Below are 27,614 nucleotides of genomic sequence, written 5' to 3'. Positions count from 1 at the left end.
CTATATTAAAGTTTAAGCTTTATGATATGCATTTTAACACAAGGTCTGTAGAACTCAGATAAATACATACTCTTGCAAAGTGTATAAATAGTTTAAAGTATGGCTTAAATGTTTATGTTTTGTCACTATGTGTCATTTTAACTCCTTTATTTACATCCCTCTTCCATTATATGCATGCATACGCAGAAGATGCGTTTCAACGCTCTAAAAAATTTCTAGCAATGTATCTGTAGTGCATCTCCCTTTTACATTTGGTGCTTTGCGGTTCATTGGATGGATGTGCCGGAGGGTGGTGAGGGATGTTAGAGGTGGGGCGCCAGGTTCGCCGGCTAATATATCCGGCCTGCATGACCGTAACCGATGCCACCGTGACCTCCCACATAGATATAATAAATATAAATGCAGTGGAAACGCACACAGATGTCGGTAATGTATAAACGGGATAACATCCTAGAGAGGATGTTGCCCGGCCCACCACACGCCACACGCCACTCGCCACTGGAACGCCCCGTTGTGCGGCATCAATCGACGGCGTTTTAGCCTTATCGCCATTGACTTCATTGGCACTCAGTATAATTAAAATGATGGCCCAGCAGCAGCAACAGGATTCCAGCCAACTAGCCGGCAGCAACATTTGGCAGGACAAAGGATCCGGGGAACGGAGTGGGTTTGGACTTGGGGTTGGGGAGTCACTGGTCTGGCATTGTTGATTATAAAATCCAATGGCACATCACAATGCCAGCCTCGAAACGCATTTCGAGCGGAACCAGCTCTAGGCCACGGCCATGGACTCCAGATCGAGCCATTCCAAGTCCCGTTGCATTTCTGCACTTCTTGTACACACATCCAATTCAACTCCGGAGTTGGGTTCTGCAACTGCAACTGCAATGCGCTTTGCAATGGGTTTATTTATGTAGCGTTATGACGACGGCGCATTCCACACAGCACACAGGAGGCGGAAGGGCGTGGCATGGTAGCAAGTGTGTGCTGGTGTGCATTTATGAGCTCCTGTTCGCATGGGGCAGAATTCAATTTTGAAGTCGAATGCAATTGCAATTGTCATAACGACCAAATGACCGTTTTTGATGACAAATGAAAACTAAAGTGGGCCTGGAGGAGGTGTTGGAAAATCGACCTATCTATTAGAATGTCACAAAAGAGAAGCAATGCATACATCAAGGCAACTTTAAATTAAAGCTAATTAATTAGCTCGAATACAAAAGCTTATTTTGTTTTATTGAAGTAGCTTTATTACACTATTCAAATGTCAAATATTTTTTGGGACCAACCAATTGCATTTTTTAATTTAACAACACCTCAAATTGAGGATTGAGCTCTGAGGAACTCGTAATAAAGAAGCAACCTTTTCTAAGTATAAACAAGAGTTCCCTCAACGTGGTATTAATCAACTCAGTAACTTTTCTCACGTTCCAAAGATTCATCCTTAACAATATAAGGAAAGTAAGGGAACATCCAAACATCCCGTTCGATAATTGCAATAAACCGCGCAAAGAGTATTGATAACAAAGGCGAATGCGGCCGAAAGCCCAAAAAACTGCGTGTGTGCTGCCGGTCATCCGATATGCAAAGAAGAAGGCATGGCCAAGACGAGAAGAAATAAAGTATATCATGAGCCTTAATGAGGCTCCCTTTTGGAATGGAATACCGTGCACAAAGAGGATATCTATATCACTCAGCCCCAAACAATTAACGAAAGCTGCGACCCAACGGCGAGTCAGGCACTATAAAATGAAGCCAATTTGCGTTGCTCAACAAACAGAAAACGCCAATAAACAAAGGCTGGGACGGTGGGCAGGCAAAATAACCGCGAACGGGAGCCGAAGCGAGAGCGAAGTGGACATGGAAATGGAAATGGAAATGCACACAACTTGAATAATTACTTTGATTTTAATGCCGGCACCAGATCCAGGCCAGTGGTAAGGCAGACACAAACGCGCGTACAATTAAAATTAATTTCGGTGGCCATGGCAAGTGCGTAAATTGTAAAAACCACTATCACATTATTTTTTCTGGTTTTCCCTTTTTCGCTTCTCCCGACGCGTTCCACTCGTTTCGAAAAAGCGCACCCGAAATGGTCATCGGGCAGCTCGGAAAATCAGGCAACAAAACCCCAAAACGTAAAACGAAAATTAAGCCAATAACGGGGCAATCGTAGCGATTCTGGAATCAGGCTCTGGCCAAAGGACTCCTGGCAGGGAATGAACCGTGTGCGAGTATGTGGTAAAGAGGAGAGGAGAAAAGTGAACGGGACAGAAAACAGCCCATTGGGCGCATGATCAATGGAGCTCCGCGATTTCGAAGATGCACGGTAAGAAACCGGTAAACTATGATGCTTTTCATCAGTGTATACAAATGAGTGTATATATCCTTCAAATTCAGGTGCTACCTTATATAAGAAAAATGGATATATCTTTTGTATCGTTTGAAGCTGTAATTGAAAAAAAAGGAACATTCTTTACATAACTTTTTCCATTCTGAAACTTTGTCAGAAACTACCAACCAACCGATTGGTTTCTCGCTATGCCAGATGCATTTCCCAGCCAGTTGATGTCCTGCTGCCAGCTACTGCACTTCCTCTCAGACACCCCACAACAACAGAACACCACTGCACCACAGCACCACTCACCACCCACCTTCCAGCAACCACTCGCCGCCGCCCCCTCCTCGGATGCATTGTGTGCTTTATGGCCTTGGGCCCTGACGCACGCTAACGACTTCAATGAGTTTTGCATGATGACGACGACAACGAGGACAACGTAGTACAGCCTTCTGATAACTCCACCACCCTTCCACGAACACCCACATCCCGCTCTGGGCAGCTCCATCATCACCACTCCGGTTATATTGTGTCGCATCTCGCTCCGACAGAGTGTACGAGTATGTGTGTGTTGGTCAACTCGGCCACAGTTGAAGTGCAAACAGTTTTGGAAGCCCCTTTGCTACACTTGCCGAAAATCTATGTGTATCAAATTAAATTGAATTTCAACCACAATAAACATTTCGGCTTAGAGTCCATTTGGGGAATGGGAATGGGGATGGGGATTGGGATTGGCGTTGGAGGAGGCTCTGATTGCGAGGATACCGGTTGGCATTTGCAAGTGGCTTATAATTACATTAGTTGCAGACCAATTGAGCCTCAATTTGGCCGCCCGATGCTGCTGGCTATGACCTGTGTGCATCATTAGCTTATCATTCAGCGTGGCATGCCGAGTGGAAACGAGGCACAGGTTGTATATGACCACTGTTGTGTGAACGAGAAGATAAAAACCTCAATTTGGATCAAGGATTTTTCCAATGTCTAGTTTAGTGTAGTTTAAACAAATCGAATTGTTAAACGGTCCAATTATCTCTTGAATTTCCATTTCAAATTTAATGGCATATTGTTTGAGGAATTTTATGTTCTTCCTCCCCACTTCCTGTTTAATTACCGCATACGAGAATTTAAAAGGATTATCAAGTTGATAGTGCACAAGGGCAGCTCCATAAACGAGCCACATATACACAGTACCCATTCCTATGGCAAAGTGATGTTATTGTTTCGCCTGTGCTCGCCTTCTATCATTGTTTAATTAAACCTGAAGCGTACAACATGCGCTACCTGCGGGCATATCTAGACATAGAACAAATAGGAGCCGCAGTCCACCTGACCACCCATTTAAAGTTGGGACTGTTGCACTTCCATTACTCCTTGTTCCCCGTTCCCAGGCCCACCGATTTCACTCGCTTGTTGTCGTTCGGGCTTTCATTATGAATTTTAATCCGCATATCGCATTCGCACTTTCGGCTGCAGGAGCTCTAGACCCGGGCCCTGCCCTTCGTACCCCGGAACCCGGACCACAAGTCCCAGATCAGATTCGAATTCAGGGCCGGAGGAGGAGCTCCTGCCCGTAGCCGGACATGAAGCGCTACAAAATTGCAGTGGCCATAATAACTGCCCAACAGCAATAATAAGAACAACAATGGGTACAATGCGGGGAGCAGGGAGCAGGGGGCGGGGAGCATTGTATTAAACAAACAACAACAAGCGCGTGAAACAACAAGGCCAACAATAACACAGGCGGAGATGGCCTGAACCCGTATTTCTCCCGACTTCCGAGTCCCGTCTCCCGGCTCCCGGCTCCGGCCATCCGTAGCAGTCCCATAACGACAGACAATTGCAAATGACTTTATCAATTCATGTCGATTTCGGGTACACGCAGTTCAGTTCAAATGTCGTCGGGCGGACGGGGGCATACGATGTTTGGGTCCATGAGTCCATGAAGTGGACATTGTCTGGACAAAAAGCCAGTGGATGCGCCATGGGCCTCCGCTCAGCAATCGCTTACAACAAAAAGTTGTAAGCAAACAAAGCCGGTGGATGGTGGGTTCGATTGTCCGGCTTAGTGCCATGAAATGCGATGGAATTTGAGAGGATCTGAGCCGAGGTGGTATATTGAATGTATTCACTGCTAACCCGTTATCAAAGATAGTGATTAGCACTCCTTAGCTTCCATCTTGTCTAAAACCAATGAAGACGCCACGATCGACTTTTATTCAAATGTAATCATAGCCAACCGAGTAACTCATTTACGTGGCCATGTTTTCCGCTCCTGACCTTTTTGCCCGGACCAACCGTAATCCATTTATGCCGTTTACTTTGATTTGCGGTGTTTCTCCATCACGGCGGAGCTTAGAAAATTATCTTTGATTCGGCTTGATTCGATTCCCTGTGCCAATAGGAAGTGATTAACTGGGCGTGCCAGCTCTTTGCCCACACTCTCGCTTAATTTCGACTAATTTTCAGCGCACGCTTTAATACAATATTTATATTCTCGGGCTGATTTATTCCAGACCGATGGGGCTGCACTGCCGCAACCATTCAAGAGTCAAGTGGTGGGTGGTGGTGGTGAACAACGATGGGGGCTAAAGAACCCTGAATGGACCCTGAATGACGACTGAGTGATGGCTGGTTGGATGTCAGGTCTTCTGTGCGCTGTTTATTTACCACTTGACGGTAATAGAAATCAATATTTTCTAAATAAAAGCGAGGTTTTCTCCCTGCAGCGAGGTCGTGGGCTGCTGCTGTCTCGAAATTTATTTTTCCACATTCACAATTCTCAATTAGAGCGGAGCCGGCTGCAGTGCAGTGCTCAGTTCATTTCCGATTGTTTGTTAGGCAAATACTTCAGAATTGAGAATACCCGAGTGCGGCTACGAGGAGCTTTGACCTCCAGTCCCCACTGGCACTTCCTATCCTGGCGCTCTGCGAGTTCGTTAGGTGATTTGGTTATGCAACAACATCATTAAATCACCAATTACTTTAGTCAACAGAGGAATAAACCGAATTTCCTTATACACAAGCCGGGTCCCGACAACGTCGAGTGGGCGGAATGAAGAGTACGGGTAGAGAATAGGCGAAGAGGTAGAGACGAGTTCCGGAAAGCTACAATGGATCCAAATTGAATGTGAATAGCGGGCAAATTGATTGAGAGAGGACCTTACTACTCCATCTTAGCGATTAATTATAAAGTGCACGAATTCATATCTTTTTGGTAAATATCCCTTAAAAAGTTTCGTTTTCTGTGCCTCCTATTAAGTTCTCAGTAATGAAATTCATTTACCTTTGAAATATTCACGCTCTTAATGAAACATACTCTTATTCGAAATGTGTCAATATTCATTAGCCCAGGATCGGCATCCGAATCCGGAATTCGACCACCCAGCATTGTCCGTGCACTTCTGATGGGGCAGGAAAAGGGAAATAAGGGAAAATATGTTACTTACGTTGCCAGTTGCTCGATGCCAAGCGAGTGCAACACTGTGGGCAGACTCGGCAGTGAGTGACACGTTGTCAGCTTCTTCTGGCGTGGATAGTAGAGTGTCAGCACCGTGCAGCTTTCTTCTTTCATGGTAAGGCCACCTGTGCGAGAGAAGAGATAAGAGCGAAGGGAGTCAGACAGAACGGCATAAGAAATGCACTTGTAAGAAACAAAAAACAAAAGCGGCGTATCCCCGAGCCCATACCAATTCCCATTCCCAATTCCCGTAGAATGCAGGAAGTGTTACCGGTGGAGGGCGACAATATCCTGGCTGGCTGCCGGACTGGCCTGGTAAGACCCCATCCGGTTCAGGAGTTTCTGCGAGTCCCTTCGGCCCAAGTCGACTTGGATGACTGGCAACAAAGGACGAAATTAAGCGGCCGCTGCAGTTGGCAGCACTGTGAAACAGCCAAGGCGACATCATAATAATATTGCACAATGGAGACAGCCCTGATGCTGATGGCTCGAAACAAAACTGAACTCAACAGCATAGAACACAAGCGTCGTCCACTTACTGCCTGACTTTATTTGAGCATCGCTTCAGATGAGCAACTCTTTATTTTTCCGGGCGCACGCCTCACTGACTTGCTCACTGTCTGCGGATCTATCTGGTTCTGTTCCATTTTGCTCGGTACTACTTCGTTACGGTTGTCTAATAAGACTCTGTGTGTGTCTGCATTGAGGGATGTCACCCGTCTAGCAAATCCCCACTTTCAGGCAAGGCCCCAACTGCTTCGTTTCCGCCCCGAATTGTGTAGATTGTGCTTCAATTTGTGCAAGCAAGCAAGAAAGTCAAATTTACGTTAGGTGCTTTTATTTTGTTTTTCAGCTCTACGGATAAATTAATGGGGCTGCAGTGCAGTGCCTGGTATATGCGACGGGGTTTTATTACATTATAAAAACACTTTTATAAATAGAAACATAATGAAATCTTGTAGAGATCTAGAAACCAGGGCATTATCTATCGCTGTGGAGCCCACGTCCACTTAAATTACTAAAATATTTTGTACTCTTGCGCCTTCCTATGCGCTTCTCATTGAATTGAGTCCGGGCTGCCAAAGAATACATTTCTTTATTTTTCCAAATCAGGTCCTTCCATTATTGTTGTCTGTTGAGACAGCTTCACATTTTGCCATCTTCCAGTATTCCAATCTCATTAATAACAACCTGTATCCAGACTCCAGCATGCTATTGTACCGCATTGTCCATTTCGTTCGAGTCCTGAGCAGCTGTCACAACAGGAGCAGAGCAAGACCAGGACAACTCCCACTACAACACCTGGCAGCAAACCCATCCCATTCCATACCGTAGCTAAGTGGAATGTTTCACTGTCTTGGTTTATGTATTTTACAATGACGTGGCTGCTCTGTCTTCGCCGGCAGGATCCACCTGCTCCCCCTCTCGAAGAGAGTGGCCGACGCCTTTGTCTTGCGCCTTCGTGTGCAACGGTTCGCCCTGGTATCCTGGTATCCTGGTATCCGTCTTCCCAAACCACCGCCTGTCCCATATCGTTTGGCTGATTTAAATGTGTCATAACGACGATTGCTCACCGTTGCCACTGCCTGTTTGCACAACCCCCTCCGCCAACACCCCTGTTTACACTTCAGCGCCATCGGCAATTTTATAGAACATTTTCGCTCACGACAATGTTGGGACTTCGCCCTCGCCTTTTACAATTTCCTATATACTGAATACTGCCTTTTTTGCAATCTTTATGGCTGTTTGGGCCGGGGCGCGCTTTCTTCGGTGCAGGACTATGTGCACACGAGTATATATACTTCCCGAGCACTTACCCAGGGTAATTGCCTTTCGTGACGAACTGTCATAAATGCATTCGGCGATGAGTCTATCCCCGGGCATGGAATGCACTGATTGTGGCAAACGTCGAAAGTCCTGATAGGCAACATCTATATTGCTGTCGTGTGCAATTGGCGGCAGCTCCTCGGTTTGTCGTATCTGAAAACGGGGTTAGGAGCAGAAGTTAGCTCATTAGCATGGCGCTTCGGGTACCTCAGTACGTCAGGGATATGGAAATCCAAGGGCACTCACCTGGCGTAACTTGACCTCCTTGCCGATCTGGTGGGTGCGCATCATCACCGCGAATATGTTGATGCCCTGCTGGGGGAAGGCGTAGCCGGTGCAGTCCTCGATGCACTGCCCCTCGGAAACGACCCGCTTCTGGCCCGGCGGGATGATGTGTCGCCAGTTGGGGTCCATTCCTGCAAAGAGAGTTCGGTTCAGTTCAGTTGGGCTTCAAAAACGTTTCAGTGCTTTTAATTAACGGTTCGATGGGGTTCGAGTGAGGAGGTGCCGCTAAAAGCTGCCGTGGTTAACGACAGATCCCGTTCCGCCCGTGAAAGCAGAATGTGGAAACCCCCACCTCGTTATCAGCGCTCATCAGTGTCTCTCCATCGCCCACAGCCATCCGCCTGCACTCGACACTCTATTTAACTTTGAACGCTGATTTTTTAATTCGATTTGTCGCAGAACGTGTAATTACATTTTAATTGCTGCTTTTGATGTTTTAACAACTTTGTCAATGCAGCTCTCAGCTGGCGGCAGCTTACCACCATCCATCCACCAATTAGGAGACAGCTCTTTATTTTCATGAGATTCTTCACAAATCAAATTTTGAATTTTCCAATTTTTGGGGGCTCGGTGCTAGCCCCACGTTGGCTCAATTAGATAAATGTGTGGAATATTCTTCATACACAGGATTCCCTTTCCATCTCCCATCTCCCATCTCCCACGTGCCAACTTCCACTCCCCGATCCCAGATCCGATGCTCCCCACACTCAATTAGGGCCTCGTGTCGCCTGCCCTGGTGAAAAAATATTTAAAATTCATGTGCTACATATAAATTGGCGCTCCTTCCCCCGGCTGTTTGGCATTTCAATTGCTGTGCGTGAGAGGCTGCGGAATTGGGAGTCGGGGTTATAGTATGCCAATCAAAATACTCGCGGGAAATACTTGGCATTGCTGGAGGAGCCCATTTCTGAATTCGGCTGGCAATTGATTTCCATTTTGTATTTCGCGCTGCTCTCTTATTGTTGCGGACTCGTAAATCTGGGCTTAAATGTAGTTAAAATCCTTTATCCTTCCAATGCGATTACACCAATACGTCTAGAACTTTTAATGTGTTTAAAGGGGTGTCGAATCCTTATTTTTTTAGCAAACATGTAAGCTTTTTGGCTTCATCAACTTCGCTTATATGGAAAGCCAATTAAGGCGCAGGGCAGCAACTATTTTGCTATTGAATATACCGATTTAAGATTAGTTTCCAATTGTATTAATTATTTTTTCATTCCGCACTTGTGTTACCCATGCCGCTGACCTACTTTCCTTCCTCTCCTTTTTGCCGCTCTGACTCATCCGCTTTAATCTCATTGAACATACGTAAAAATATTAACTTTAAAACCCTTTTCATAAAATATCCATTTGGCTGGCCGTTGTGTACGCCTTTTTCCAATTTAACAACCTCAACGGGCAGAATATGGCATAATGAATTGAATTTTACGCCTGCTGATACGTAGTTGGGAATGCCCACTATACGAGTATGTGGGAATATATGTAAATTTGCTTTGCATATTTGCCAGCGAGATTATTTCTATTAATTTTCATAGTCGCCACCGAATGGGTTTTGGCTTTGTCATGTAGCAGGGAATCAATTTTCAATTACCGAAAAAAATTTGTTTAACTATGCCGTGATGGCTTTAAAAACTTTTCACCCACTTCGTCCATCCCAGCTCCTATTTTTTGGACATTTCACAAAGTGTCATGCGACCGAAATCAATCAATCGACTAGGCGAGGGGAATGCGCGTGTCAGGACTTTATGATACTAAAATTCTCTATCATCAATTTAATTGAAAGTTACGATTCATGCGAGCGATGTCGTTTAAGAAGTTTGAGCTCCTCTTCGGGGACGCTTGCATGAAAGTCGACAAAAAGTTTTGCGGCCATCCTTTAATTGATTTCCATTAACTTTCAATTCGATCAGTCCATTTGAATATTATCAAAGCCGACAGAGAGCTCTCGCTGTGAAATGACTGACCATGGGAGTTTCCAATTCGTTCGGATTCATTTCATTTCATTTCAATTCCATTTCCATATCTATTCCCCTCAATGCGACTCTGCAAATTTCCATTCATTAAATCAAAATTCAATATTGGCCATTCGAAGCATGACGAAATTCGCCGGCATGGCCCAAAAGCGAGGGGGAGGGTCGATTGGCTCTATTTCTATTTGATTTGACCCAAAGCGCGGCGGGGACAAGCTCGCTCGCAATTCATAACTACACATATTTTTCAAATCGATATTTAACGCTGCCATCCAATGCAGTTGGCGGGGTTTTCGGCAGTTGCATGTTGACAGCCAGCACACGGTGAATGGCAAATGGCAGAATGCAAAAATGTCCGATTGCAACTTTTCTAATTATTTTAAATGGCAATTTGTGTCAAAGCGTCAGCTCACTCACTTTATGTCCCAAAAAGAGGGAACGATTTGATTAGCGTCCATGGGAGACACTGATATCGGCCATATATTTGTATATTTTGACGCCAAAATTGCTGCCTGAAACTCGGCCACGAAATCAAATTTGATATAAACATTTTTGGGTCAGATAAGTTCTGTGTCAGCAGCTAAATGTATCCCATGCATTGTGTATTTTTCCGGGCTACTTAAAAAACACTTGTATGCTTTGATTGAGAGAGATTTATATACCTGAATGTTCACTTTCATGTTCATTAAGTTTCTATGGCAATACCCATTTATGCCAAAATGTGCAAAAATATTTCTTAACTTTTAAAGTTTAATATAATAAAGTAGTAATTTGGGAGTAAATTGAAATGAATCGGTTTTCTCCACTCGTTTGCGTAATAGAATTGTAGAATTGTTCATTTGTAAAGTTCGTATCATAAATCTCCTTTCTTTTCCAGCCTCCCTATGAGATCAATGAAAGTTCATTTTCCGAAAAGCTTTGAGCTGCCGATTACAATCCCCAAGCAGGCTTAACATACCCAATCTCATTTGTTTCGCCCCACCTTCCAGCTCCCATCTCCAAGGTGCCATAAAAATTCGCCAAGCCGCAACATTAATCACAGATTCGTTGCATACTCCAGGGCGCTATATCGATAACCAATTAAATTGAAATTAAATTTTGCCGCAGCCAGCGAGAGCGAGATGGGCGACAGAGGGAGAGGGACGGAAACAGACCGGAAACGTAGCAATTTCGTAGCTACTTATGCGTGTGGGACCCGAAAGCTTTGGCTTTAGCTCCCCTCCGTAATTCAATTTATAGCAAACCAGGAGAACATTGTAGCCAACATTTTATTTTTCGCTGTGGCTTTCCTCATTTTTTATTTATTGACTGGCTGCTGCGAATGTGTTTGTGTGCGTGGTATGTGTTAAATTCCAATTAAATATTTCAATGGTAAATGCCGTCAGCCGCCACTAAAGCCCTCAGAATCAGATCTTGGCCACCCGAATCCGAATGTTCCCTGGATTATACCAAAATTCTCCGTTTTTTTTGGCTTTCCCAAATTGTATTTTTCTATCAAGATGTATTAATCCACTTCTCTCTCTGTTTTCCGCTGTGCTTCAGCGTTCTACTCCGGAAGTTTTGGCAACACCTACTCAAAAAAAACAAAAAACAGAAAAGATGGATGAAATGTAAGTAGTCGAAGTTCTACCAACCGTCCAAACGCCCCGTTTTCCCCACTCCCCTTTTTATTTAGCGCTTGGGCCATGTCTTTGCTGTGCGGTTGGGGAAAAGTTATATTGGTTTGCGTGACTCTCAACAAAAGTGAAATAACAATTGCAGCTACAACAGCAAGGACAGGCCGGTAGGAGGTGCCCAACCCCGGAGTTCACCCACCACAACCACCCAAAATGCCAAAAACAAACAGAAGAAACAGCCTAGCACGACCAACATGAAAAAATAGAAAAAAATCTAAAGTGAAATTAGTATTTTAGTTATCCTCTGCCTGCTCACGAACCACACAATAAGCCATGTATACAGAAAATTGAGAACCTGAGGAATTTTCAGGTGGTTTGTTCGGGCCGTTTGGATTTGGATGCGCGGTGCAGCGGAGGGTGATTGAGAAGTACTCTAGAAGCGCTTAGGCACTAGAGGAGGAAAAGTCGACTTCCCTTGTAAAATGCTGTTTCGTTGCTTTCGTTCAATCGACAGTAGTCGCTTTGTAAGTCAAAACTTTTGCCGCAGTTAATAACAGTAATAAATAGACAATATGATATTTGGAGAGAAACTCAACGGAGATGTAGTACCAATGAGGACCTCGGAAATTGGCTATAATGAACGCTTTAGCAGTTGAGCAGGTAATAATTGCAGTAGTTTTAAAACTCAAGGTGAACGAGTTCTGTAGTAAAGTTATACAAAACGTAATATATTTTTACTTCATATGGTTTATTAGTTCAAAAATTTCAATTGTACAATTGAATATAAATCGTCAAGACTATTTATGTATCTGCACGAGAAGCCCTCGCTGCAACTATCCACAATGAACTGTTACCAGCAGCACCTAACCTTTTGCTTTTTGAATTATTTAGTTGCTTGGCTAGAAAGTTTCTGCTTTCCGCTTTTGTTTCGACTACAGACACATGCCAAGCCGTTCGAGTTGTTTGATTTGAATGCGTGTGTTTGCGTATGTTTGTGTCCGATGAACGGCAAATTTAAAATGAAAATCTATTTGTGAGTGATTTGGAGCAGCTCAAATGAAAAAATGAAGAGCCTTGCCGTTGTCTGACAGGCCCGGTCGAATTAAAATTGTGACGATATAAACTTTCATGGTGGATAAAAGGTAGTTAAATTGCTGTCTGGCTGCTCCTTCCCGGGATTTATCTCTTTTGTTTGTTGTTATGGCTGTTTTTGCAGACAGCCCGTGCACATAGATACAAACACCCACACCCAAGCGCAACTAAACCGCATTTGGACAAGCTGGGCAAAGTCATAAGCTTTTGTTTTACTAGCCCCACCAATGCGGTTAGACCTGCCATTCCACACCCATCGTGGCGCTCCAGTCCACTCGGCAATCTCATAAATTGCATGACATGAGTTGCATACACGTTCACACACACACATGCAACACATACAGATATAGAAAGTCCTGTCGCATAAAATATACAAAGGGCACCAGATGCTCTCCCACTCGCACTCGCTGGCCCGCCAAGCTGCAATTTATATATCCACATATGTACATATATGCATATGGCGAACCCCTTTGTTTCGGGATGGATAGACGCTGTGGGAATGTGGGGATACTTACCGATTGACAGTATGCCAGCATCGTTAGGTCGCAGGACGTGCGTAAAGTAGATTTTCAAACCCGAATTATCCGCCATTTGTCTGGCGTGCAATTGGGCAAAGTCGGGCTTCAAATTGTTGTAATGGGTCTCCATTAAATAATATTTCGCTTGTCGCGACTCGATCGGGTAGCCGGCCTCATGTGGATAAGTAAAGCCCTGCGAAAAGAAAGCCCAGATATGACAGCAAACAGCGAAAAAAGGGATACAATGGATGGGCTGGGTTGGACTGGGGGAATAAATTGAGTGTTTGTTATTATTCTGGCACATGAGCGTATATACATATAAGTTGGGAGAGAAGCTGGATTGGGCTGCCCTGAACGGAAGTGGATGCCATGGCCATGTGCAATTTAAATGCAGCCGTCGGAGGAGTCCTTGGCTTGGGTCCACCTCCTCAGCTATCCGCACCCCGCCACTTGCCATATCGTCCATTGCCATTCAATTGCAATGCACAGCGCCCCTGGCGGACAGCAGCCGAAACATGCCACTGCATTATGGCGCTCTTCTGATGAAATTATAAAAACCCCGCCCTGATTCGTCGGAGCTGCTCAAAAAAACAAAAACACGAATCAGGCGGAGGGGTCAGGGTCCAATAGGGCCAAGGTATTCATTTTTTTGATGCACACTGTAAGCAAGAGGAGTATGTACTCTCCTGAGGAGCAAGTTGAAGGATCACGGTTCACTGAAAATTTGATTTGATTTGATTTTATTATAATCGCTGCATTGGCGATCTTATCCTTGGGCCGTGAGCATTTCGAAACTAGAATCAGTAAAGATTCCTTACTAATTTTAAGGGACAAATAGACTTATGAAGTCAAAAATAGTTCCAGCATTAGGTCACGAAACATTAAATTTATATTTTTTCTGTTACATGATGAGCATAAAATGAAATTTAGTAGAATTTTCTCGACTACTGTTACGGATAACTTAGGGTAACAAAGTGTTCGCCATGGCTTTTCCGACGTTTTTTCGTGTTGAAAGGAGGCATTGGGCAGGTTAAATTAATATTGCATGGTTATGGTTATGACGAAAATGGTCGAGAGTATTGGGTCTCAGTGCATCGGGGTTCGAGGCTTTGGGTTTGAGGGCTTTGGGGGTATCGGGGGTATCTGGGCCGGAGAATGCGATTCCGTTCTCGGATGCTTATGCTTACCTCGCTGCCGCGCGACCAGGAGGCCACGATGGCGTTGCACGCCAGCGGAATGGATCGGGCTCCGAGGCACGGGCGTCCCTGCTCGCGTGCCATCTCCTCCAGCTCCGCGTGGGCACCCTGGCACTCGTGCAGCGTTATGTGCTGCAAGTAGTGCACGCTGGACGATGAATCATAAATCGGCTCGTACTGCAGCCATGAAAAGAAAATGAACCGAAGGACGGGAGACAACGGTTAGTGATGTGATGTGCATTGTGGGAAAGATAGGGCGCGAGACGGGGATAAATTTTTAATATTTCAATTTGGTTATACCGAGGACACAAGAATACAGCCGGCGGAGAGCTGGAGCAGTGACTGCCAGACAAAAGCGGAATGCCAGAACGCGGCACTGCACTTGGCCTTAATTATGCATTGTATTTAATATCGTTTAGTCCTGCACCCGGGAAAAAATGTTTAAAGGAGAGCAGGAGTTGCGACTTTAATAAGAGTACTAAGTTAGATTACTCAATATAGAAAAAGGCCTGAGAATTCTTCACTTGAATAAGTTACTCTTTTAAAAAAAATCTGCCTTAATAATCAAATCTGAATCGTCAAGGTCGAAAAGTACTTATCGTGATCTTATGTTATTAATTTTATCTAAAAGATGTATATCTATCTTCTGATGTACATCAATCGGTGTACATTTGCAAGAGCAGTCAAATGGTAATCGAACTCGTACAAATTTAGTAAATTATCCTGGTTTTATGTTTATGTAGCGACCTAAGTAGACCCTCGATTAAGGAGTATCGAGGAGGGGCCTTGAATCGAATTTCCTTACCCGGATCAGGTGGTGCTTGCGATTGATGTCCTCAAGCTTAAACATCTTGCACCAGAAGAGCGGAAGGTCGCCGGCGGGCAGCTCCACATCCTCGTTGCGCAGCTCGAGGACTCGCACGCGCTCGTCGTGCGTGGGTGAGGGTATCGGCAGCTGGGCGCGCTGCATGAGGACCATGGGGCGGTAGGGGCGGAAGGCGCGGGCCGGATCCGGAAGGGTGCCAGGACGCACCGAGCCGTGCGGCGGATCCTGGGCGTGGTACATGTACAGCAGGCGCATCGTGTCGTTCTGCAAAGAAGAGCGGATAATGGCGGGTTGAAAAATGAGAAATGTGTAAAAAATTAGTTGCCAGGGGTGGTCAAGGTGGGGTCTTGGCAATGGCGTTATAATGGCGTTGCAACAACCCTGTAACAGCGGCAATAATGTCATTGCTGACGTGTACACTGGGATGCACTGTCTGGCTGGGAAAGCCCCACGTGGACCGGAAGCCCGCTGCCCTCCAGTTGCTCCCCCGTTTATTCTGGGCAGGGTTCGCTTGCTAAATGAAGTACACACTCGCAAAAAAGCAGAAGCTAGCGCTTGCGAGTTGGGCAACCGGTAAAAACAGAGCAGGAAGGAAGCAAGGATGTTTGCCTGTGGGCAGAGCTGGCCAGCTTGCAACGAAGGACGAAGGTGGTATAACTATGGTGGCAGGTGTATGGGATGTTTGGTCAGCTGCACTCGGAAGCTGAAGTTCGGCATTGTCGATGGCGGGTTAATGGTGCACGTTGCCGCACTTCACCCGGAACGAATGAAACTGGGCATCTTCATTGTTTGCCACCATTCCGTGATCCCCTGGCTCTCCAAGTGACCGCATTTTATTCATTTAATTCTTATTTAACAAGTTTATTTAACAAGTCATGGCCAGTCTGCGTTGCCAAATTTTACTGGGGCAGACTGTACTTGTGCATTTCAAATGTCTGCTTGGTGCATTTAGCTGAATTAAATTCTCGACTACTTCCTCTCGGTAATTGCATCTTTGGGCCATTTACACTTCAAGTGGGTGCCCGAAGTATTCGTCTAGTTCAACGAAAGTTTCCCTCCTTCCAGGAGGGTCTTTGTATAATGCGAGCTCCGTACTGCATGTATTTTTCATTTGCCACGTAGTTTAATTGGTAAACCCCAAAATTAAAGCAGTCATTAAAGAATCACGGCCTGCTCAATGAGTCCTTCGACTCTCCGGCACCCCCTGACTCACCTCTGACCCCGGGCTTCTGCCCCTCCCGAACTCTCGTTTGTGGACTGCCGTGGCCTCGGGGCTTTTGGAAGCCAACAGTCAGCTGTCATTGTGTGCACGTCATGTCCACGTGTGTGTGCAGCGAAACAGGAGAAACAACAATAACAACACATGCAGTCCTCAGTGTGTGAGTGCGGTGCAGTGAAAAAAAAGGGGGAAACGAACGTCGGGGGCATCCATTTGAATTCATTGTGGCAAAGTGCCCATTGTAGCTGTTAAGTGGAACTGTAGAGTACCATGTTCGACAATTGACGGCCAGGACGAGCACAGAAGAGCAGAGTAGGACTAGTGGGGTCAGGTCCTTGTTTCTACTTGTTCATTTTGCCAGCAACGAGGAGACAATACTTTAATTAACAATTCCCTTTCCCCACTCCCGCCAGCCCACTGCCATCGCCGAACGAGGCGAAGTGTGTAAAAAACCTGTACAAATGAGTCGGTTGTCCTGGTTGTCCTGGCAAACACTGCGGGCGGTTGCAAACGCGGCGCACTAACCGCCCGGCAATCGCCAGTAACAACAACCCACAATAACAGCAGCACAGCAGAAGCAGCAGCAAAGCAGCAAAAACTGCTGGCCAGTTTTAAAACATTTGGCCAGGCGACTGAAGGGAGACAGGAAAAGAAGCGGGCGCAGCACAAAAGTCATTAACGCTGAGGCTACCGAAGCTGACTGGGCCTGGACATGGCCCAGATGTAAAAACATGACCACTGTGGCAAAAAACTCAACGGTCAGTCCCCGGAAACACAAAGAAAAAAGAGGCCGTCGCCGGTCAGCACTCCCTCCGGACTGGGAAGTGACCTGTAAATTGTTTAATTTGCGACCTGAATGGAATTTGGATTGCAAAAGATGGCAAGACAATGGCGCAGCATCGAGAGCAGATGAGGGCTTATCAAAGTGCCACCATCGGTTGAATGGTTAAAAGCTAGAGCTGACGGGGGGGAAATATAAAATGTAATTATTTTGTATCTTGGGGTATACTAATTTTAACAATTTTAAAAGTTTGTATTAATGGGATTAGAAGAAATTAAACAGCAAGTAAAAATGAGTATTCTACATTTAAAAGATATCCTACATATCCTATCCTCTCTATAGGAGAGCGTAAATGATCAACTGCGTTTTGAAATCTTAAAATTTCTAGTTTTTGATATATAATATTGAAATTCAATTAGCTTTGTTATTTTAGGCATAATTTGTAATACCTAAGATTACAGGTTTTTCTAGGCTATGGGGATGCCACATTAAACAAAATTCTAGCAAAATAAATGGGCTTTGAAGATTTCCAGAACCCTTGGACCCCTTAACCCATACGACCCCTGCTGGTGCTGGGCAACCTCTGTAGGTACGACCAAGTGTGAAAAAGTGTGCACCGAACTATGCACACGCACGACAAGGATGACGAGGTAGAGTCCGGCAAGTCCGGCAAGTCCGAAAAGAGCCCGGTCGTAGTCAGTGGAACAACAACTGCGAGGCGAAAACTAAAATGAAATGAAAAGCTTCAGCAAGGATTACAACCAAAAATTAATGAAAGCAAACTGGCTGCGGTCATTTGCCGTGGTCAACGGTCGGCCAAGGCTTAATTGCCAAAGACGATGACGATGTTGTGGGCACGGTGAACGGGGTGATGGGGCGGTGTGGATTGGGGAGTGGAGTGTGGTCAAGAATACAGGTTACACTTTAGTGACTGCTGCAGGACCAGAAGGACTCGAGGCTAATTGTGAATGCGGTGGGACTGGAGCTCGGTCTTGGACGACTCATTAGAGTGGCTTTGGTTAAGGCCCAAAAAACTTGCGAGGGTTGTTGGACACTGCACAGAAATACACACAGGCACAGCAACACACACCGATGCAGATACATCCTCAAACGGAGCGCTTGGCTGAGCCTTGCTGCTTGGTTAAGTGCACTCGAAAGGTCATTTAACCTCTGACTAGGCAGGTTTCACTGCTCTCAACGCAACGTGGTGACTCTAACCCCCGTCGATTATTCAGGGGGGGTCGGGAACCGTTGGGTCTTTTTGGCCCGGTTCACATTAAATTAAGCCTTGTTAACAACGCTGCAGATGTTTGTTTAGCCCTAATGAATACAAGTATTTAAGTATGTTAATTTGGTTTTAAAACTATATTTTATCATTCCTATATCATTTGGCTTAGTTGAATGTTATAATGTCCTGATCTGCAACTCCTGTCACGAATTACTTGGTGAAAGATGGACCATCGTAGTCATCCAACCTGTTCTGCATTATCTGCAAGCCTCAAGTGCATTCTTAATTGCTGCTTCATTTATTTTCGAACTTTTTAAAAACTGCTTTCAACATTGTCTAGATGGGCCTGAAAGTTTAGTTGCAAACCATTGCATTTTTTCCTTTTTCTCTTCAGGCAGCCAACTCTTGCCTATCCATTCTTCGGCATTCGTGCACACATTGCACCTTTAAGAGCCATTTGCAGTAGTTGTTAATGGCATTGTTATTCTGGATGCCTTCCCCTCGCACTCTTTGTATTTTGCCCACTTTCGTTTTGCCGTTTCAACGCGCTGCCATAATGGGCCAATTGTCCTTAAATGCGGAGCGTGTTCCGTTCGCTAAGTTGGCTCAGACTCTGGTTCTGGACCGGACTCTGGCCGACAATGGCCGTGGTAATGGCCCTGGTCCTGGTCTTGGCCCAGTGGTCAAGTCGGAGTCCTTGGCCCGACACCAAAAACTTTGTCTGTGCTGGCCCTGCTTAATGTGCACGTAATTGAAATGCATTTACAATTGAATTATAAACAGAGCAAACAAATGCGGCACAGGACTTCCACACACATTTACATGAATTCACACTTGAGCGGGGAAATGGGCAACTGGCATTGTGAAAACTTTCTGCAGCAGCTGAGCTCAAAATCCACGGTACTTTCCGTTCTTCTTGCTCCTCTTTACTGTTTCTCCTCACTCGCAATCAAATCAAGCATTCCCCAGAAACCCGTGTCCTTTGGATATGTGTGTCTGTTCCTACGAGTGCATGTGCCTGCATTAGGGTGGCCCTCAAAGGTTTTATCCTCTCATTTTGCTAGATGAATTTTTCAAGCTGAAAGGATGCGAATAAATATCAGCCATACGCAGTGTTGTTTTCACCAAATCACAGATGGTTTGAAAAGATGGTTTTCATTATACTTCCATCCATAACCGACAGGAACAACATTTATAAAATGTGACCAGGCTTTTTGGCCTACCCTGGTGTGAATACCAAACAGGTTACCATGGTCACGTCGGCCATTTTTGTGAGTGGCTGTCGAGGGATCCACTCTTCTTAGCTATTCTACACTAGCCAAAGCACATTGAATATCAATTTTGCATGTGGGAAATTACATCGGAAACTTCGATTCCCACTCAGACGTGCCCAGGTTTCCTTGACATATCCTCGATTTCTCGCAGTGTGTGTCGGTGCTTTTGGTTGCTGTGGCATTTATGCCATTCCAGTCGTCAGTTGGGACTTGTGCAATTTTCGGAACTTTCTGACAGCTGATTTCAATAACTAATAGGCAGAAGTGGTCGTCCCCCCGAACCCTTTTGTTGCAGTCTAATTGCCGTGTCAGACTCTGTGATTGCCTTCGACCGGAGAGAAATCATTGCACATTGTTGACAACCGTCTGAAGCGGAGGCCAGTCCACATGCATCATGACATCTTGGGGCACAGCTGGAGGCCCAGACAGGTTCGATCGCTTCCTGGCCCGATCCTGACAGCCCAGCCCGAATAGGAAGTCAATGGACAAAGCAGCCGAAATATTCAAAATAGTCCCAGGCCTGTAATCGTTTTTCGAAACTCTCTCCATCTCCACAAAGTGGCTTAATGATTTTTGTTTCATTATATTGAGTCGTTTGAGCCGAATCTGGACACATTTGTGCTGAGCCTGGTTGTTGTTTTCGGTGCAATTGACATTAATTTGATTTATTTATGGTAGGAAGGCAAAGGCCATTTGGCTCAAGGTGCAACTGCTTTTGGCAATTGCATTTAAATTAACAAATCTAATATGGTTTCTCCCCAGAGTGCCCGCAGATGTTGTCTCGGCTCATTCATTCATCCACTTACTCACTCGACTCACTCACCCATTCACTTACTCACATGTGGGTGTAAATGAAAATGTTGTTTAAGCTGTGAGGAAAATTAATGTTTCTGAGTGGACAAAAGCGGCAGTATTTGAGTTCGGAATGAACGAGAGGAATGCAGCGTAAATTATTGCAGCAAATTCATTTGGACACAGACATAAGTATGTGTGCGATTTGACAAATGAAACTAAAATTGCCACCCATAACGAGATTAAGACAAAAGTGTAAATAAGATGGCATCTTCAAATGGGTCAAAAGAAAAGTGTCTGGCCAAGCAAATATAGTTTAAGTTATAGCTCAAATTAAGACGAGAAATGGTGATACAAAGCAGGGATAAATATCCGTAAAATGGAATGTTTGTGTCAAAAAACTAAATTACGAATAAGTTTGTAAAAATAAAAAAGCCACAAGCTAGAAAGATGGCAATTTGTAACGCCTCCTCTTACGTACGTTATCTTAAGCTTTTGAGTAATCCTATTTTGTTACTAATATTTCAAACATTTACCAATCAAGGCATCAATTCAATCTTCCTTATTTCATTTGTAAAGGGAATTGCTCGTTAGCCATTACTAGATTTGTTAACCAATGTAATTCAGTAAATTAAGTTTAAGTCGAGACAAAAATGTTTAGTAACAAGCTACCAGCTTTAGCACCCATATCCAGCTTTTTTTCACAGCTATTCAACACAGTCGATTGGGGTCTCGTTTCATAAGACTGACACTCATCTGTATTGGGTTCATTTTAGATATTTTTCTTTCACTCTTGCTTCCCTGTTGCCTAATTCATATTCATTTATTGTGCTTGCTGCTGCAGCAAATGCTTTTAGAATATATCCATGGACCCTCTTTTCCGATAAAGGGTTGTGGAGAGGGGTATGGTGATGAAGTGGGGTTCAAGCCAAACTGGCATATCCGTTGCTTTATTACATTTCGTTTAGTTTTTGGCCAACTGACCACTTTTTTGCGGCTACTTTGTGTGTGTCGGTGTGTCTGCATCTGTGTTCTTCGCCCGTTTATGTGTGGATGTGTCTTAGTTGCTCGGACTTTGCGGTTGCTTTGGTCACTAGCGCGGTATTTGGCTTACATCGGAGTATGAGCGGGAAAACACCCTCCGATGGGGGAATGGCCAGTCCCCCTTGGCTTAAAATGAATTTACTAACCGAGTTTGTTCAGAGAGTTTGCCGAATGAAAAACAGAAAAAGCGGGGCAAAAAATGCAAGTTTACTTCGCCATTTGACCATAAATAATATAATAAAATAACTACACAGGTCAGGCAACTATTGCATACTTTATGGCATCCAGCAGAGCCCCCAACAACCCCAACCCTCGCAACATGTGGTCTAATATTTTTATAAACAAATTGGTTTTGCACAGCTCAACGGATGAGGAGCATGGAAGCGGCTTGCATGCGGTTTCCATATACGTTTGCACGTATGTACATACGTGTACATATATCCATGCTTTTTATATGACATATTTTTAGGTGGCGCCCTCTGGCTGTCAGCGCTTGCCACTTTAATTACTTTAGCTCTAAGGATGCGCAGATTTTCGCGTTTTTTGCTACAACCTGGTTTGGGCCGTTTTCTTTTGTGCCGGCCCTGTTGCATTTGGCAGGGCTTCAGGAAATCTCCTCTCCGGTCGGGGTCATAACCAGCTGCGCTGAAAAGCAACTCAACTGGGCTCGTTATTTATGACCCTCCCCCTGCCGTCACTCACCTCGAAAAACGTTTGCCAAAACCCGGACGGAAAAATGGACAAAAACATGCGTCCTCTGGTCGAGGCTCTCCACTTAAGCCCCTGGAAAACTGAAAAACTCCGAAAACCTAGACGTGCCGGCTGTTTTGTTTGTCATTGCATTACTTTGGCAGTTAAATCGCCTACTGGAGTTTAGTGTTGCAGTCCCAGCACCCAGGCTCCGACTTCTCTGCGCTTTCTCTTTCAATATTTGTCGCTTTGGGGCATTAAAACAAACGTTTCCCATTGCGTTGTGTTGGGTTTGCCTGCTGCTTTGATTTCGGTTTTTTGGTGTGCACGTTTCACATGCACTTCGAGTGCCACAACACCATCAAAATGGAACCCCAGTCCGTCCGCCTTCACCGCCTTCACCACCCGATCCCAAAACCCAATCTACCACCGCACCCACTCCGGAGCAGAAACAACACCGCCAGTGCAAACTTCTGAGCGCGATTCGTGAAAATCACAGTCCGAAAAAAGGGGTAAATTCGGGCCTGGGTCGAAAAGTGAACTCTTTGCGAATGTACTCTTACTATGGAAGGGGTACATTTCTATTATGAATTTATGTAATAAGAAGTGGTGTAAGTATTATATTGGGCTAATCTTAAGTGCGGACCACTTTCTAGGGACTATTAAAGAAAACAAGAGTTGCGCAACTAAAAAAGCAATATTTGAAAGTTTTTCTACAAATAGATAATTTAGCGTTTTTTCTTTGTTTAACTAGAGCAACTCGGATTTATTATAAACAATACACATTTCCATGGCATGCCATTTTAGGGTCATTCCGAATAACCAAGGCTGATTGACCAGTTTATACCCCACCACTCTTGGATTGTTTTCTGCGATGGGTGCAGCTGGAAATCTGGGTATACGAGAATCTCTTGACAGTTTATATGTGCTGCCCCGATGGTTCCCTCTATTCTGGGTATTTCTCTCGTCCTGCGACTGTGCATTCGTTGGTTGATTTGCTCGTTGATTCGGAGCTCGTCAACTCGAAAACTCATGTGTAAAAAGGGACAATGCTGGGCTTTAACTTTAATAAAGCGACTGGGCGAACGCCGCACTACAGGACCAAACGACCTCCTTCTCCGCCTAGACCACCGTTTGGGTACCAGGAAACATCAAAATCCACATTTCACTCCCCCCAAACCAAGCCCGCTGGCAGCACTGCGTTTTTGGACTGCGAACTGGTTGTGTACTTGATTTTTGGGCAAAGCGGCAAATAACATTTTTGTTTGGCTTTGACGTTGTAGCAATTGCAGCGGTTATTCCATTTGCTTGACAAATATACGAGGACGGGGTTTCAGGCCCTCAGTCTGGGCTGGGCAACGTTTAGAACTCCGTGCGCGGAACTCCGCTGAAGTGGAGTGAAGAGGAGTGGTAAAGTGGCGGAGCCCAGCTCAGACCTCGAAACTTTTACAGAGCCGGAATTATGCGCAATTTTTGTTTGGCTGCTCGGGCAGTGTAAAGTGGTCTGGTTTAGATGAGAGTGTTTGCGTTGCAAAAGAGGCTTTCAGTGTAGAAGGAGTTTCACGGTTGCAGGGGCTAAGAGTGGCACAGCTTGCCGCTTTTTTTTTGCCAACATTGTGTGCTTCAAAGCAATCAACATAAAACGGTTCCCTAAGAATGTGAAAAACATGGTGAGGCGTAATAAGCGGGAACAGCAAATGAACAAGGCTAGTCCAATTCCCAAAATTCCCAAATCCCAAAATCTACCTCCGCGTTTTGGCCGAAGGTTAATTTCATCATTTTTTAGCGACCACTTAAGCTTTGCAGCATAAATGTTTTTTTTTGTGTGGAGTAATGGAGCTGCTGACCACCCTAAGCACTTAATTCGGCTTTTAGTTGCCATTAATTTATTTTCGGGGCAAAGGTTAAAATCTTCGGTTATGCTCTTGTGACTTTGGCACTAACAAAGTGCCAAAGGATTTCCAGTTGGCTGGCCGAGCTCAACAAAAAACCTGAAAAATTAAATCAATTTAAATTTATTTGCATACTTTTTGGGGTTCAGGTGGTTTCTTTTTGGGGTCTTGCACGCCGAGCCGGTAGTTCTGTTGCAGCCCTATTAAATTTTTAAGTGCCAAGCTGAAACCGCAAGGCCCACAAACACCACACATTCAACACAACCCCCCCGACCACTCGAGTGGTGCACTCCACTAATAATTCATTATAAAAGTCAGTGCTTTGGTTTTGGTTTTTGCGTTCTGCTGTGACGCGAATCCATAGCTGCACTCCTTGGAGCCCCCAAGTTGAAGACCCCAAGCTCTAGCTTATGCCGTGACAAACTGCTCACATATGTGGACTGTTTGAATGTTGGTGCTGGGAGGTCGTGTTTATGGCACGATTTTGCACAAAAGTCAGCGCCAGGAAGGGAAATGTCTGCGAATGTCTGTTCCCCAAAACGCTTTCTCTGCGGAATCGCCGCCTTTCCATTAGAGCCCACTTTCATGTACTCGTTCGTCACAGGATTTCCCCCACTGAGGTTGGATTTGTTTCGAAGAATTCGCTGCTTTGATGTAAAATTGCAATGGCCATTGGGGTTTTGAATCCCGGGGTCCTGGGGTTCTGCGACTCTGGGCACCCTGGGCCCTTAGCCCGCTGGTAAGTGTTGAAAATTACTGTCGACTTGACTTGTTGCCTTTTTGTTTTTTCTTCTGCTCCTTCCTATGCTATGTCCTTATTGCGAGGAAACAATAATATGTACAGCATATATGCACGTACATATGTGAGTATGCAAGGACCCGCCATTAATGGGCAAAAATTACTGTTTACAAGCGGGGAAAACTCCCCGCAGAACTCACCCTTCACCTCGAGTGCAAGTTTCGTGTTAAAATAATAAACACATAGCAAAAATTGTAGCGCCATGTGCGGATCTGATGGAGAGCAGAGCGTGCAGAAGAGGGGCATAATTCCATTACAGAACTACTTCGACTTGGGCCCTGCACCGGGCACATAAATTATATTAAAAACAATATTTTTACCCGGCTTCGAACTCAGCTGAACTTCACACGGCAAAGTTTTCGTCCCACGATTTTTTCCTCCACTCCAGATTTTGCATTTTAAATTGTCGGGACAGCAAAATGCCGTGGCAAGCTTAAACAATTACCAGAACAACAACAGCTCTAGTGGTAGCAACAACTAAGAGCAAAAAACAATATGAAATTATTATAATGACAATTAGTGTTAATTGTCACTTTCGGCGCGGAATGTTGCTTTTGGTCTCAGTTGAATTATAATTTGCCCAGTTTAGAAAATTAGCATTTTAAATGAGTTTCTTTTTGTTCTCCCTTGCGTTGTTTGTTGGCCTAAGCAAATAATAATAACAATAATAATAATAATGCAACATGAAAGTCAATGGGAAATTAAAAATTGTAATTACTCAATTATTATGCATAAATCACAACAAAAGCTTTGAAGAGCAAATACATATAATGCCCCTAAAGGGGGAATTTTCCATTTGATCGGGATGGTCTTATGGAGTAGCCTGATAATGACAATTCTGTGTACGTCGTCAAATTGAGGGTTTTTATTGGCAGGGTGATGGCCGGCCCATAAAGATTTTAATGATTTGCAGTGGGCGTAGGGCAATTAAGCGAGTTGAGAAAATTTAATTAAACCCACGACAAAAACACTTCGAGCGCCTATTGTTGGCCCAAATAAATTGAAAGCCATTTATTATCAATCCAGAAAAACTGCAAGTGGTGGGGGAAATTAGGAGGAATAATTAAGCAAACGATAGAACGAAGGACAGGAATATTAAGTGATAAATGTGTCTCAATCTGTGCATCCCAAATTTATCTGACAGTCGCTTCCTAATCCTTTTGTGATTACTTTGCGCCATAATTTCGAATTCGCCAGTGGCCGTTTAGATTTAAGTGTCAAAGTTTCGAGATAACGCAGGATATCATTAAAAATATTTTAATGAGCTCGAATTGACCGACGCAGTGAGAAAACTTTACAATTTCAACTTTTTTGTTCATTTTCGATTTTACGCCCTAGCATTAAGCAAAGTTAAGCTTCGAAATCAAATTGAAATGACGTACTTAATGGTATTTTATGGCTTGTGCGCAGTATTATTATTCCACCTCTGCAAGCCCCCTACCACCTATGTATCTATCTTTGTAAAAGATTCTTATAAAAGATTCCATAGACTTTTATAGAAATCCCATGACGTCATCTGTCCATTGCGGTCCTGACTCTTTTTAGCCAATTGGTAATTTGGTTATTAGTCACGCTCTTTGCGCTCCATTAATGTTCATTACACATAAATGAACCCACATCGATTGATATTTTTCAACTTCGTCGTCGCCAATGTCGTTGGCGGTTTTTAGTGGCTGTAATTTTTGTATTGTGGTTGACGTTTTTGTGGTTGCCTGCCTCCCACCACCCACTTTGGTTTCATGGTGCGTGCAACTTCTTTGTCACCCCTGCAGTTTTATTTATGTATGAGCCCAAAAAAAGCGGGAGCCAGCGAAAAGGGTTGCTCGCATGGCCAATTTCCTCCGACTGATACAATTAATTATATAAATACAATTTTTATTTTTATTTATAGAAACAGTGGTCGAGACAAACTTTGAACTTTTCCCGAGATCATGCCCTCGCACATATGCTCTACGTTCGAGTACCGTATCTCCTATATCGATATAGGGGTTGCTACACGGCCAGGGAATTTATTGTATACGCTTAATTGAGCACTGGCAACTCGAAAGGTTGAGCAGCTGATTGAATCCGCCCCGAGCACCCTGCACAATTTTTTATTCCATTTTTTATGACCGTTCGCCGGAATATTCTGTGTCTCGGGGTAGGTGGGCTGGGTAAATTCTTGAAATCGCTAAAAGTTATCCAAAATAGGATTTTATATTATGGACTTAAACAGCTGGAATTTTGTATTTCGGTATATCAAAAATACATGCTCGGCTTGAGTTCATCTCCTGGCGGGGTTAATTTGGGCGTTATTATGAGAAAACGGGTCAGATCTGGCGGGGTGCGTTAAAATACTTATGCCACTTGAGCGGCTTAGATTGATATGCTCATATGCTTGGCCTCTTCTGGGTACATCAAAGGGTTGGAGTTTTAATTCTCAAAGGTGCCTGAAGTGGGCCGAGATTGTTAGGCCAAAGACAAAGTGGAACACCTTTTGCGGAAATGTATTCTTCTGCCAGCGAGCTTTTGCTGAAATTAGCACAGTTGCCGCTAGTTAAACACGAAAACGAAGTGGGTCTGCTTAGGGGCGATCTCGGGGCTTTTGGGCGAGGACTTCTTGCAGAAACGCAAACAATTAATAAATTTTTAAGTGCATGGCAAATCATGCCCCGCACGCTGACCTCAAAGTTCTGTACAAACCAAACTCAAACCTTGCAAATGGCTCTGCACACAATACATTATTAATTTTCCCCACCGCCTCATCCACCTCCTGCTCCTCCCCTCGGCA

At 44.5% G+C, this 27,614-nt stretch overlaps 1 protein-coding gene across 2 annotated transcripts in view; it reads right to left on the bottom strand.

The window, feature by feature from the left end:
* LOC120448886 (MOXD1 homolog 2) overlaps nucleotides 1-27,614 on the bottom strand; it is a 111,215-nt gene that overhangs the window by 10,459 nt on the left and 73,142 nt on the right. For both annotated transcript variants that reach the window (XM_039631102.2, XM_039631103.2), the window contains 6 exons: nucleotides 15,105-15,389; nucleotides 14,291-14,476; nucleotides 13,101-13,296; nucleotides 7,869-8,038; nucleotides 7,613-7,775; nucleotides 5,785-5,920 (listed from right to left, as the gene is read on the bottom strand). In XM_039631102.2, coding sequence (XP_039487036.1) covers nucleotides 5,785-5,920; nucleotides 7,613-7,775; nucleotides 7,869-8,038; nucleotides 13,101-13,296; nucleotides 14,291-14,476; nucleotides 15,105-15,389 — 1,136 coding nt within the window. The remainder of the gene's footprint in view (nucleotides 1-5,784; nucleotides 5,921-7,612; nucleotides 7,776-7,868; nucleotides 8,039-13,100; nucleotides 13,297-14,290; nucleotides 14,477-15,104; nucleotides 15,390-27,614) is intronic.

This window comes from Drosophila santomea, chromosome 3L (genome assembly GCF_016746245.2).
Source record: "Drosophila santomea strain STO CAGO 1482 chromosome 3L, Prin_Dsan_1.1, whole genome shotgun sequence".
NCBI classification, from domain to species: domain Eukaryota; kingdom Metazoa; phylum Arthropoda; class Insecta; order Diptera; family Drosophilidae; genus Drosophila; species Drosophila santomea.
The sequence above is the reverse complement of the archived record's forward strand: the minus strand, read 5'-3'. Positions and strand labels throughout refer to the sequence as shown.